Source organism: Vipera berus, assembly GCF_964194415.1.
Source record: "Vipera berus genome assembly, chromosome: 2".
In the NCBI taxonomy this organism is placed as follows: domain Eukaryota; kingdom Metazoa; phylum Chordata; class Lepidosauria; order Squamata; family Viperidae; genus Vipera; species Vipera berus.
Window position 1 is genome coordinate 279,486,077 of NC_138203.1, and position 13,504 is coordinate 279,499,580.

The 13,504-nt window shown below is 40.6% G+C and overlaps 1 protein-coding gene across 4 annotated transcripts in view; it reads right to left on the reverse strand.

Annotated features, from left to right (window-relative positions):
• Nucleotides 1-1,574: 1,574 nt before the first annotated feature.
• LOC308661222 (uncharacterized protein) overlaps nucleotides 1,575-13,504 on the reverse strand; it is a 32,234-nt gene continuing 20,304 nt past the window's right edge. Inside the window, exons 2-4 of one of the 4 annotated variants that reach the window (XM_081316119.1) lie at nucleotides 10,632-10,877; nucleotides 3,667-3,825; nucleotides 1,575-2,910 (exon numbers count right to left, since the gene is read on the reverse strand). In XM_081316119.1, the coding sequence (XP_081172245.1) occupies nucleotides 1,602-2,816 (1,215 nt within the window). In that variant the 5' untranslated portion in view covers nucleotides 2,817-2,910; nucleotides 3,667-3,825; nucleotides 10,632-10,877 and the 3' untranslated portion in view covers nucleotides 1,575-1,601. Of the gene's footprint in view, nucleotides 2,911-3,666; nucleotides 3,826-6,713; nucleotides 6,845-10,631; nucleotides 12,460-13,504 lie in introns of those variants that run through there. The other 3 variants (XM_081316120.1, XM_081316121.1, XR_014024914.1) reach the window with 3 other exon arrangements.

Sequence of the window (13,504 nt, forward strand, 5' to 3'; positions counted from 1 at the left end):
CCATAACCAGAGACACGTGCTCCTCCATAACCAGCAGACAAACGTGCAGATGCTGTAATTACCGTCTTTTGACCTTAGGAATACCGACCAAATATCTCTTAACGCACCTCAACTGCTGTGGTCTACTCTGCATGCAAATAAAGGCATTTCTAGATGATAAAAGGTGTTTCCACGAGTTCTGCTATCTGGAAAGAGCTGTTAACAGTGATAGCATTCACTTATACAGACCAAGCGCAGAGGTCTTAACAAGAGGATCAATCACAACACATCAGCTTGATTCAGAATAGTCAAAAGACGGTAATTACAGCATCTGCACGTTTGTCTGCTGGTTATGGAGGAGCACGTGTCTCCGGTTATGGAGATCAGGCACGGAGCCAACAAGAAGGATGAAGTTAGCTCAGAAAAGGGGAAATACATCACAAAGGGGGAGGGATTGGCTGACCTCTTTAGCATAATGTATAATTTCCCAAAACAGCCACGTGGTGGCAGCACACTGGGCATTGACAGGATGCTTTCCCCCCACCAAAGCTCTGTATTGCCAAGACAAACCCCCCCCAACAAACACACCCACTGCTTCTCCAGGCGCAGATTCCAACACAGGTAGAAAAGCAGAGAAGGTTAGCATCCATTAATTAACCAGGATCGAAGTCTGTAAAAGGAAGGAGTTGTTGCAAAGAGATTTAAAGTTGCTTGCCTGTTTTTAGAAAGGAAAGAAAAAAATGCTACCTTAAAGGTGGATCGCGGCTAAATCAGGAAACAAAACCCAGAAGAATTCTAGAACTCCCTTTTATTGATGGAGGCTAGCTAGAGGAATATAAACCTAAGATCAGAATATTCAGATATTCCCTGTGACCTTCTAGGGAAGCGAAAATTGGACTCTGAAGAAGCAGGATAGGAAGAGGGTTGACAGGTCTTGAACTTTGGTGTTGGGGAAAACTCCTGAGATTATCATGGACAGCCAAGGAAACAGACAAATGGATCACACAAGAAACCAACCAGAATCCTCACTCCAGGCATAAACAGGCCAGGCTCAAACTGTCATCAATCAGAGATAGGCTGCAACAATGGTCGCTTTAAGGAGAAGGCTCTGATGCTGAGAAAGATGGAGGGAACGAGAAGAGGGCAACCAGGGGGCGGATCCAGGCAAAATGGCGATAGGGGAACCATTGGGGGACCTGAAGAATCCGGTTGGGGATAGAGATCATTTTGGAGAAGACTTATCATGCAGTTGCCAAGAGTCGACACAGACTTGATGGCACAGAATAACCAAAACCTTTGGCCCATTTCGTCATACAGGGGGTCCTTGACGTACGACCACAATAGAGCCCAAAATTTCTATTGCCAGGCAAGGGAGTAAAAAATTAGCTTTGCCCCGTTTTAGGACCTTTCTTGCCAAAGTTCTTAAGTGAATCACTGCACTTGTTACATGAATCTGGCTTCCCCCTTGACTTGGCTTGTCAGAAAGTCGCAAAAAGTGACTTTCTGACAAGCTTTTCACACTCTGCACACTTGTAAGGCGACTCCCCTGTGTGACTTCTGGTGTGCTTGCAAAGTGATGAAGTTCGGACAAAACATTTCACACACACCAGACATTTATATGTTTATTCTCCAGTGTGGGTTCGCTGATGTCTCACAAGAGTATTTTTTAGAGTAAAGCATTTACCGCACTCTGAGCATTTATGGGACTTCTCACCTGTATGGATTTGGCTGTGGTTTCTAAGGGTATATGAATGAGCAAATGTTCTCCCACAGTCTAAACATTTGTAGTTTCTTTCCCCTGTGTGAATTTTTACATGACTTCTAAGGTTTGATGTGGTAGAATAAAATTGTCCACATTCGAAGCATTGATATGGCTTCTCCCCTGTGTGGGTTTTATGATGTTTGCAAAGGTTTCCCTGTTGAGCAAAACATTTTCCACATTCGAAGCATTTGTATGGCTTCTCCCCTGTGTGGATTTTGTGATGTTTCCAAAGGTTTCCATGTTCAGCAAAACATTTCCCACATTCTAGGCATCTGTACGGCTTTTCCCCTGTGTGGATCCTCTGATGCCTTCCAAGGTTTTGTTTTAGGGTAAAACATTTCCCACACTCCCCACATTGGTATGGTTTTTCCCCTGTGTGGATTCTCTCATGAATCTGAAGCCCACTTTGTGTAAGGAAATCTTTCCCACATTCCCCACATTGATAGGGTTTCTCCCCTTTGAGCTCCTTCTGGTGCATCTGAAGCGTTGACAAAAACATAAATTGTCTCTTTTTTCCCCCTCTGTGCATTTTCTCATGACTCCGAAGAGCTGAACTCAGGATGAAACATTTCCCACACTCAAAACATTTGTAAGCTTTTATTCCTGCATGGATCTTCTCATGGGCCCAAAGACTTGCGTTCTGAGAAAAGCTCTTCCCACACTCCCAACACTTGTAAGGTTTCTCCCCTGTGTGAATTCTCTGATGGACTCTGAGGGTGGCTTTTTCACGGAAAAATTCCCCACATTCCAGACACTGATAAGGTTTCTCTCCAGTGTGGATTTTCTGATGTCTAAGAAGACTTGACTTTTGACCAAAGCATAAGTCACATTCCTCACATATATAGGGTTTTGATCTAGGGGGGCGTTGGAGATCTTTGGCGTCTTTTCCAGAAAAGGATTTCTCATCATTCAAACTTTGGCTGGATCCACTTCCCACATGGACCTTCCTGTGGGTCAAAAGGAGGGACCTGTGAGCAAAGGATTTCCCACACTCTGAGTATTCATGGGGTCTTTCGTGGTTTTCTGGAGTGCTGCCTGTGTCTGACGGGGGATCCAAGGGTTTCCCAGCCTCCATGCTTTCTGGCGCTTGCTGCCTTGGGACGAATTTCTACTAACTGTTGATAGTTGGCTTGCAAATAATTTTTTTTGTCACAATCTTTTATCTGCTGCTAGAAAGAAAAAGATATGGAGAATAATATTTCCTTTTGAGAAATCACAAAATCTTAGCCTTGGGAGGGACCATGTAGGTCTTCCAGTCCCACCCTCTGCCCGGGGATGGTCCCGCGTACACCTGAGACAAAATCTCCCACACCTCTAGGAGGGATGTCTTCAACTTCTGACCACAGTTGGGATTGGAATTTCGGTCGTTCAGTGAAGCAGTGGCTAGGTGACCACTTTGATCCACAACCGTAATCCCACACTCCTGGTTGCAATCCTGAAGTGACCTTGAGAGTTCTTAAGTAGAGGGAGGCTCAGACAATTGTTCTTGGGGTGTCTCAGGGGTGGGGGAGGCTCTGGAGACCAGGCACAGGCCACCAATGAGTTTGGGGGGGGCTACTGAAGTGGGATGGAAAGCTGCCACCCCCACTGGAAGCCTGGCACACCCCAATCAGCCCTGATTGACAGCAATGCTGCGACTGTGTCTTAAGTGGAGGCCTGGGCCATTTCAGCCATCTGCCACTGACCCCAGGACTGGACTTTGAGCCCAGTGTCACTGCTGATACTTAGAAATGCAGCTTCAAAGCCCAGACTGGAGGCCTTTGCAGCACTGCGCCATTCTCCAAGCCGCACGATCCATACCGTTTCCAAGCAAGGTGTCCCAAAGCATCTCTAAGCTTCTTCACGAGCCCCTCAACTCGCACATGCCCTGTGCCAGCACTCACATGGCCTCTCCTACCCACTTCAGGCAATCCCAGATTCCTTACCTGAGACTTTGTCTGCATAATAACTTGTGAAATTGCTCAACAACCAGGCGCACGAGAGCAGGATTGCCACGTTTGAGCAAAGCAGCTAAGTCACATCTCAATGACCGCTTCACGCAACGACCATGATTCCGGTCTGAATTGTAGTAAGTCCAGAATGAACTATAGGAATCAGGGAAAAATTAAGACATCACATACGAGAAGGAAAGAGACTTCAGGCTAGTGTAACCAAGCCACCCATTTCCGATTCCTTTTCTTCCTTCCTTCCTCCGATTTTGCACTTATGAGCTCCATCCCATCATGACTACTTGATCCTGACTTCCTCGTGAAATGTTTTGTGCATTTTATAAAATACTACATAAAGGGGGGAAAAAGGGATCAGGGAAACTACAGACCAATTGGGCTGACATCAGTAACTGGGAATATCCTGGAAAAGATAATCTAACAACGGATCTGAGAAAGCCTAGAAACAAACAAAGCTATCACTGGAAGCCAACATGGGTTTGTCAAAAACAGATCAGAAGAGAAAAAACTTATTACATTCTTTGACCAAGTGACAGGATTAGTGGAACAGCAATTTTACGTGGATCCCGTGTACCTGGACTTCAGTAAGGCGTGTGGCAAAGTAGACCACAGGCGACTTCTTGGCAAGATAGAAAAATGTGGCATAAATAGCATCACCCCCAGGTGGATCCATAACTGGCTAATGAAACACACTCAACGTGACTTCCTGTTTGGCAGCCATCGGGATAACTGGGAAAAGCCGGTGCTCGGCTTTCCAGCTCAGTTTTTCTTTGTCTGACGACCCTTAAAGGGTCGGAAAGTTGCCCTGGAGGGGCAATGAAGGAGGAGGGATACTTCAGGAGTTCAGATCAGGGGGCACCCGATCGGAGCGGACTGTAGGACCCTCTGGAAAAACGAAGAAAAAGGCTTGTTTTAAATCTATCAGTCATAGGCGGCTCTGACAGGAAGCAAAAAGGACCATAAATCAGCGAAATTTCAACTGCGTGCTGAAGCTGGGTGAGCAAGATTTTCTCTTTCCTTCTCCTTGAGGATTATAAATGTTGAGCCCCTGATGGGAGAGGGCTGGAAAGTACCAAGACCCCCAGAAGGTTTAAAAGCGGCGAGTAATTATAAAGGGGGGAAAGACTCTTTGTTAAAAATATCGGACATTGATAAATAAGCCAAGGAGGACACCTAGTGGCGAAAGAAGAACGAAATTTCTGATATACTGTTGTTGACTGAAGTTAACCTTGACAAAAGACACCTGCAAATGATAAGACTGCCTTGTTGTGAGATTGAGATTCAAAGCTACTTTTATTGAATTTGGCTAAATTGAAACAGACGTTGTTTTGGCTTTAGATTATAAGTTGTAAAATGACTTCATAAAATATTACTAGACTCATGAAGAAAACTTCTTCTGCACCTTCAGTAGGACAATCCAGTCCTACAACCCAGGGATCTATTGAAGCTATGTTGCAACATGAAAAGATACGCACTGCTCAAAGTGAAACACAGACCTCATTAAAATTTCTTCAAGATCTTCTGTTAAAGAATCAAGAGACTTTGGAGAGAAACCACCTAGAAATGCAGGGAAATCACAGAAGTACACAAAGTAAACTGGAGAAATTAAATGAAGAAAGTTTGGATATAAAGGGAAAATTTCAAACTCAGAATCAAATGAGAATAAAAAACCAACAGAAGATAAACAAAATTGAAGAAAAAACAGATGAGAATGATAAAAAGATAGAAACGTTACTACAAGAAAATGAAAAATTAGAGAATGCAATCAAGATCTTAAGAGATGGAAAAAGCGGAATATTATTTAAGATTTCAAAACATTCCTGAGGATAGAGAAGAAAACATAGCGGAGGTGATTATTGACATCCTGGAGGAGACTTTGAAGGCAGATCGAGGAGAAATTCAGCTTGAGTTAGATGACATATTTCACTTCAATTCAAGCTATGCAAGAAGAAATAAAGTGCCAAGAGAAGTACAGGCAGGGTTTACAAAGAAGACAACAAGAGATGAAGTACTACGGAAAGTTAGAGATGAACCAATACAATATAAAAATAAAGAAATTGTGACCTTAAAGCAGACACCTAAGAGAGCTAGAGATACACGAAGACAGTAACATTTTTTGACCACGAAATTGATTGCCAATGGCATAGATTTTAGATGGTTGATGCCGGAAGGTATCTTAATAAACTGGAGTCTAGTCTAGTCTATAGACTAGACTCAATGTGGAAAGCAGATGATTTTGAAGTGAAGAATAGGTCAATATTAGATGAAGGAGTGAAACTAAGTCAAGGGAAGAGTAAGGAGCAGAAACAAACAGAAGAGAGAACCCAAGGAACAACTGCACAAAGAGAAGAACAGAAAGAGGAAGATGACCAAAAGGGCGAGGATGAAAGACTTGCCAGAGAACAAAGGACTACTAGATCTACTAGACCGAAATATAAATAAATGGAAATGGATAAAGAAAATGGAATCTCCTCAGTAAACATAAATGGACTGAATTCCCCAATTAAAAGAAATAAGATCTTTAGGAAATTACGGAAACTGAATTTGGATATAATTTGTTTGCAAGAAACACACATAAAAGTACAGCATCATAAATTATTGGAATATCCAAAAATTGGAAAACTTTATTATGCATCAGCACAACAGGAAAAAAAGAGGAGTCGCTTTATATATTACAGAGACAATAGATTCTAAAATGGTATATTCAGATGAAGAAGGAAGAATTTTAATGGTGGAAATTTATCTGCATCAAAAGCAAATATTATTAGTGGCAATTTATGCACCGAATAATAATCAAGAAAAATTTTACAAACACTTACATAGAAAAATAATAGAAATGGAGTATCAAAATATTTGCCTACTCTGAGATTTCAATGCAATAATAGATAGAAAAATTGACTATACAAGTAACAAAACAGGGAAAAATGGAAGAGGAAGATTACCTAAGACATTTTTTGATATGGTGGAGGAAATTGGAATTCAAGATGTTTGGAGGGAAGTGAATCCACAAAAATTGCAATATACTTTTTTATTCAAATAGCCAGAAATCCTGGTCAAGGATTGATATGATTTGGATGACTGCCGATGTGAGAATGAATGTTCAGGACATTGAAATAGAAACAGGCATACGGGCAGATCATAATCCCTTGAAAATGACCTGGAAAGGAATACAAAAAGGGCCAAAATGGATTTTAAATTGTTCCATATTAAAAGAATTTATAGAGTTAACAAAAAAAGAAATGGAATTCTTCTTCAAAGAAAATAAAAAAGAAGATACTACAGCACAAAGTCTATGGGACACAGCTAAAGCGTATTTTAGAGGTATAGCTATAACGTATATGGCAAAGAAAAATAAACAGAGAAAACAGCAATATGTATTATTAAAAGAAGAATTTGGAAAGTTAGAATCAGAACTGCAAAGAAATCCACAAAAAAAGACTTTAAAAAGAGAAATGGACATAATAAAACATAAATTAAATTTGTTAAGACTCAGAAAAAGTGGCAGAGCAGATAAAAAGAACGAAGCAAATTTTTTTGAAAATGCCAACAAACCGGGAAGATGGCTAGCTTATAAACTTAAAAAACAGAAAGAGAAAAAAAGATACATAATTTACTTGATGGGAAAGGTTATTTACAATATAAAAATGAAGAAATGAAAAAGATCGTTAAAGAATTCTATAAGGAACTGTATGATAAGGAGGAGACTTCAAGAGAGAAAACTATAAAATACTTGGAAGAAAGTAATCTTCCAAAGATTTCAGAGACATTTAAAAATATGTTAGACGAAGGGGGTTACAATGATGGAAATAACAGAGGCCATAAAGAGACAAAAAAAAATGGGAAAAACTCCTGGTCCAGATGGACTTCCGGCAGAGTTATATAAGAATTTACAAGAGATATTAAGCGAACCGTTGAAAGATGTTTGTAATGGACTTTTATTAGAAGCTAAAATGCCAACGACATGGACTGAAGCAAAATATTACCTTAATACCAAAAGAAGATTCGGATTTGACCCAGATTAAGAACTATAGACCGATTTCATTGCTTAATGTGGATTATAAAAATTTTACTTCAATAATGGCGGAGAGATTAAAAAAATATTTGGTGAATTTATACACCTGGATCAAAATGGCTTTTTACCAAAGAGACAAATTAAAAATAACTTAAGAGTGATAATAGATGTATTGGAATACTATGAGCTACATCCAAATGGCATTAATATTTTCAGACGCTCAAAAGGCATTTGATAATCTTTCATGGCAATTTATGATTCATCAATTACAAACAATGGACTTTGGACAGAATTTTATAAATATGGTAAAAACAATATATAATAAACAAAAAGCCAAAGTGATTGTGAATGGAGAATGCACTGAGAGCTATCCCCTTTGTTATTCATTTTCACTTTGGAAGTTTTAAATCGAAATGTAAGACAAGATACAGAAATTAGAGGGTTGGGGATAAAGGGTGAAACATATCCCTGAGTCCTTCGGGAGAAGGGCGGTATAAAAATTTAATAAATAAATAAATAAATAAAAATAAGCTGCAAGCATTTGCTGATAATTTAGTATTTATTTTGGAAGAACCCTTGGAGATGATCCCAAAATTGTGGGGGAAAATACAACAATATGGAGAAATAGTGGGACTAAAAATAAATAAAGAAAAAACTAAGATAATAGTTAAGAATCTTACGGATAAGCAAAAAAACTGATTGTCAGAAGTAAACAGAGGTACAGAGAGTGAAAAAGGTAAAATATTTGGGTATATATTTATCAGCTAAGTGCTCAACAATAAAAGAAGATAATTATAGAAGGTTATTGAAACAAATACAGCTAGACTTGGAAAAGTGGAAGAATTTAAAACTGTCATTATTAGGAAGAATTGCTACAGTTAAAATTTTGAAGTTTGTATGGCAAGGAAAGAAAGCTACAATAAAGATGAAAACCTTGCAAGATACCAAGGAAAATGGAGGCTTTGGCCTACCTGAGTGGGTTTTGTATTATCAAGCATCTGTATTAACATGGGTGAAAGAATAGATAATGCTTACGAATAAAAGGTTGTTATATCTGGAGGGATATGACTTACAATTGGGTTGGGAAAAACAAAATCCATAAGTATTTTCAAAATCACTGTATTAGAAATGCTTTGATAACAGTATGGGGAAAAATTAAAACGAAAATATATGTAAAAATTCCAGGGTGGTTATCAGCGACTGAAGCTTTCTCACACAGAAATTTGTTAGATTTTGAAAAAACTTGGACATATAGAGATATTTTGAATACTGATGGGACATTAAAATCGAAACAAGAGCTGGAAAATCAGGGCATCAACATGTCATGGTGGGTACACTTACAAATACAAAATAGATATGAAAAAGATATGAAACTGTATGGATTTTATAAAGAACAAACTATATTTGAGATTATTAACTTCTGACGAGAAATTAATTAAGAAAATGTATAATTTTTTGTTAATTTTAGAGATGGAAAGTGAACAAACTAAAGAGACAATGATACGGTGGGCGAAAAACTTTGGTTATAATACAGAATTAGAAAAATGGCAAAAATTATGGGAGAGAAATTATAAATTGACAATGTCAACTGTGTATAAAGAAAATCTGTATAAAATGTTTTATAGATGGCACTTGCCTCCAGCAAGATTAGCAAAAGTGTTTAAAAATGTATCAGGTAAATGTTGGAAATGTAAACATAATTTAGGTATGTATTATCATATCTGGTGGACATGTGACAAAGGCCTATTGGAAAAAAATATATGCTTGGCTAGAAAAAATATTAGGAGAACATGTAGTATTTAATCCAGAATTTTTTTAATTAGGTATAGTACCAGAAAAGATTAATAAGCAAAACTTATATTTGGTTCTAAGGGACGCGGTGGCTCAGTGGGTTAGGACACTGAGCTTGTCGATCAGAAGGTCGGCAGTTTGGCGGGTTGAATCCCGAGTGCCGCGTAACAGAGTGAGCACCTGTTACTCGTCCTAGCTTCTGCCAACCTAGTTCAAAAGCACGTAAAAATGCAAGTAGAAAAATAGGGACCACTACGGTGGGAAGGTAACAGCGTTCCGTGCGCCTTTGGCGTCTAGTCATGCCGGCCACATGACCACGGAGACGTCCTCGGACAAGCGCTGGCTCTTCGGCTTTGAAATGGAGATGAGCACCGGCCTCTAGAGTCGGAAACGACTAGCACGCATGTGCGGGGGAACCTTTACCTTTTATATTTGGTTCTACATATTATAACCACAGCAAGAATAAGCTATGCGCACTGTTGGAAGAATGAACAAATACTTTCAGAGGAAGAAGTAATAAAAAAAATACTAGAATGCGCAGAGATGGACAGATTAACTATGAGGCTGAAAGACAAAGAAGAAACAGAATATTACCAAAGTTGGAATCTATTCTACAAATGGCTAGAGGAGAGAACCAAAGAGCAGGACTTGATTATGTATTAGCGTTTTATGAACCCAGATCACACGCTGTTTGAAAAACTAACATATGTATGCAGTGCTTTTTTTGTAAAAGAAAAAGGTGCCGGAACTCACACATGCCATACAACCTGCCTTGCCTACCCTACAAGGTTCCATTCAAAAAAGGTGCCGGAACTCCGTTCTGAGCGTTCTATGAGAAAAAAAGCCCTGTATGTATGTAGAGGGGAAAAATAAAAAAAAATATTTATTTTATTTATTTATTTAATTGGATTTGTATACTGCCCTTTCCCGAAGGAATAAATAAAAAGCTTATAACAAAAAAAAAGGAAAAAAAAGAAACACACTCAACGTAAAGTCCTTAACCGAACTAAGTTATGCCTTCACCCAGCACCATGGAAGCAAACCCATTTTCTCTGCATTACTGTTCTGTCAAATAAACATTTTTTTTTTAAAAAAAATGCTTATTCTCCAAACCAAGAGTTAACCAAGATTTGTTACTCACCTTTAAAGTTGCAGCTAACAGGTCTCTGGGTCACCTGTTCCCCCTCTGAGTCCAGGCCAGGGATGACCGTCACCACTGACCGGTTTCTCTCTCCACACCGATTGGCACTTTGTGCAGAAAGCTGCTTCTCCAACTGGGCCACGATTTCCAAATTCTCTATTACGGAGTCCCGGCCAAAGATTGGAGGGTCCCGATTCAAGAACACTTCTCCTCTGTGGAGCTCACAGCCACATCCTCACTGGGCTCCTGCAAAGAGAAGTGAGAAAGGCCCAGATTCCAAGAATAACGCTGAACATAATCTGGAGAATTATTGGAATTATTAGCTGAGGCTACAAAATAATGGAGATGGAGTCTTTGATTCAAGAAGATCTTGATGAGCCCAAATGGTAGAAACCAGCAAGGTGAAGTCCAACCGGGACCAAGGCAGAGTTGTGAGTAAGAAAACTCAAAGGGAGATGAGAGAGATCGAATGGGGCAGAACAAGTGTGGAAATTGCTGCACTTTCCTGCTCTTTTTAGAGGCTGGGAGGCCACAAAGATTCCGGGCAGGTGTTTCAAAAAATATTTTCAATTACGCAAGGCAGCCTTTTGGCCATCAGCTTGTTTTTATTACCTGCTCACAAGACCAGCCTGAAAACTTCCTTGGTCGTGCTTTGAAAAACAACATGTGATAAGGTAAAGGCCTATTGGGGGGGAAAAAAATACATGCTTGGCTAGAAAAAATATTAGGAGAACATGTAAGTATTTAATCCCGAATTTTTTTTAATTAGGTACAGTATCAGAAAAGATCAATAAGCAAAATTTATACTTGGTTTTACATATTGTAACTGCAGCAAGACTACGTTATGCGCAACGTTGGAAAAATGAACAAATACCGTCAGAAAAAGAGGTAATAAAGAAGATATTGGAATGCGCAGAGATGGACAGATTTAAACTATGAGACCTAAAGACGTGGTTATTCCAACAAGCGGGCCTGGACCGATCATGGTTTTTAAATTTGGTTCTTTATGGGTTCAAATTGTTCTTAGTTCTTATATTGTTTAATCCTCTTTTAATTTTTGTATTTGTATCTTTTTTAACTTTTTATTGTTGTGAGCCGCCCTGAGTCCTCAGGGAGAAGGGCGGCATATAAATTTAATAAACCTTTAATAAACCTTTAAAAGACAAAGAAGAAGCAGAATATTCCCAAAGCTGGAATTTATTCTTACAAATGGTTAGAAGAGAGAACCAAAGAATAGGACTTGATTTATGTATTAGCGTTTTATGAATCCAGATCGCAGGCTGTTGGAAAAACTAAACATTTGTGTGTAGAGGTGAAAAAATAATAATAAAAAAAACTTTATAAGAAGAAAAACAACCCCCCAAGAAGGGGCTGCCACATCACAGCCTCTTCTGGGTAAAACAAGAAAAATCATAAAGTTTAGAAATTCTCCTCAGCTTTTCAAAGCGGAAGCAAAGTAAATATTACCGAACAAAGGAAATTGGGTTTTTTTAGCCTTTTACAACTATGCTGAGCTCAAAGAAAGAGGCTCTTTTTTGTGGCTTAAAACGATTCCATTCAGTAAATTTAAACCTTTAAACCTTTGATTTCCCTCCAAAAACTCCCCTCGCTGTCGCAACGAGCTCAGCCCGTTTTAATGTTGTTGTTAGCTGCGAAGTCTACGGCGACCCTATGGACAACGTTCCTCCAGGCCAGGAGTAGACAACCGTGGCTCTTTCATGACTCGTGGACCTCAACTCCCAGAATTCCTCAGCCAGCCACGCTGAGGGGAAAGGGAGAGGTTTCCAAGCTGAGTCGTGCTGGCTCAGGAATTCTGGGAGTTGAAGTCCACGAGTCAAAAAAGAGCCAAGGTTGCCTACCCCTGGCCTAGGCCGCTTTATGACTCGTGGACTTCAACTCCCAGAATTCCTAAGCCAGCCACGCTGAGGGGAAAGGGAGAGGTTTCCAAGCTGAGCCATGCTGGCTCAGGAATTCTGGGAGTTGAAGTCCACGAGTCAAAAAAGAGCCAAGGTTGCCTACCCCTGGCCTAGGCTGCTTTATGACTCGTGGACTTCAACTCCCAGAATTCCTGAGCCGGCCACGCTGAGGGGAAAGGGAGAGGTTTCCAAGCTGAGCCATGCTGGCTCAGGAATTCTGGGAGTTGAAGTCCACGAGTCAAAAAAGAGCCAAGGTGGCCTACCCCTGGCCTAGGCCGCTTTATGACTCGTGGACTTCAACTCCCAGAATTCCTGAGCCAGCCATGCTGAGGGGAAAGGGAGAGGTTTCCAAGCTGAGCCATGCTGGCTCAGGAATTCTGGGAGTTGAAGTCCACGAGTCAAAAAAGAGCCAAGGTGGCCTACCCCCGGCCTAGGCTGCTTTATGACTCGTGGACTTCAACTCCCAGAATTCCTGAGCCGGCCACGCTGAGGGGAAAGGGAGAGGTTTCCAAGCTGAGCCATGCTGGCTCAGGAATTCTGGGAGTTGAAGTCCAGGAGTCATAAAAGAGCCAAGGTGGCCTACCCCTGGCCTAGGCCGCTTTATGACTCGTGGACTTCAACTCCCAGAATTCCTGAGCCAGCCATGCTGAGGGGAAAGGGAGAGGTTTCCCAGCTGAGCCATGCTGGCTCAGGAATTCTGGGAGTTGAAGTCCAGGAGTCATAAAAGAGCCAAGGTGGCCTACCCCTGGCCTAGGCCGCTTTATGACTCGTGGACTTCAACTCCCAGAATTCCTGAGCCAGACACGCTGAGGGGAAAGGGAGAGGTTTCCAAGCTGAGCCATGTTGGCTCAGGAATTCTGGGAGTTGAAGTCCACGAGTCATAAAAGAGCCAAGGTTGCCTACCCCTGGCCTAGGCCTTCCTGTCCTCTACCATCTTCTGGATTCCCTTTAAGCTCA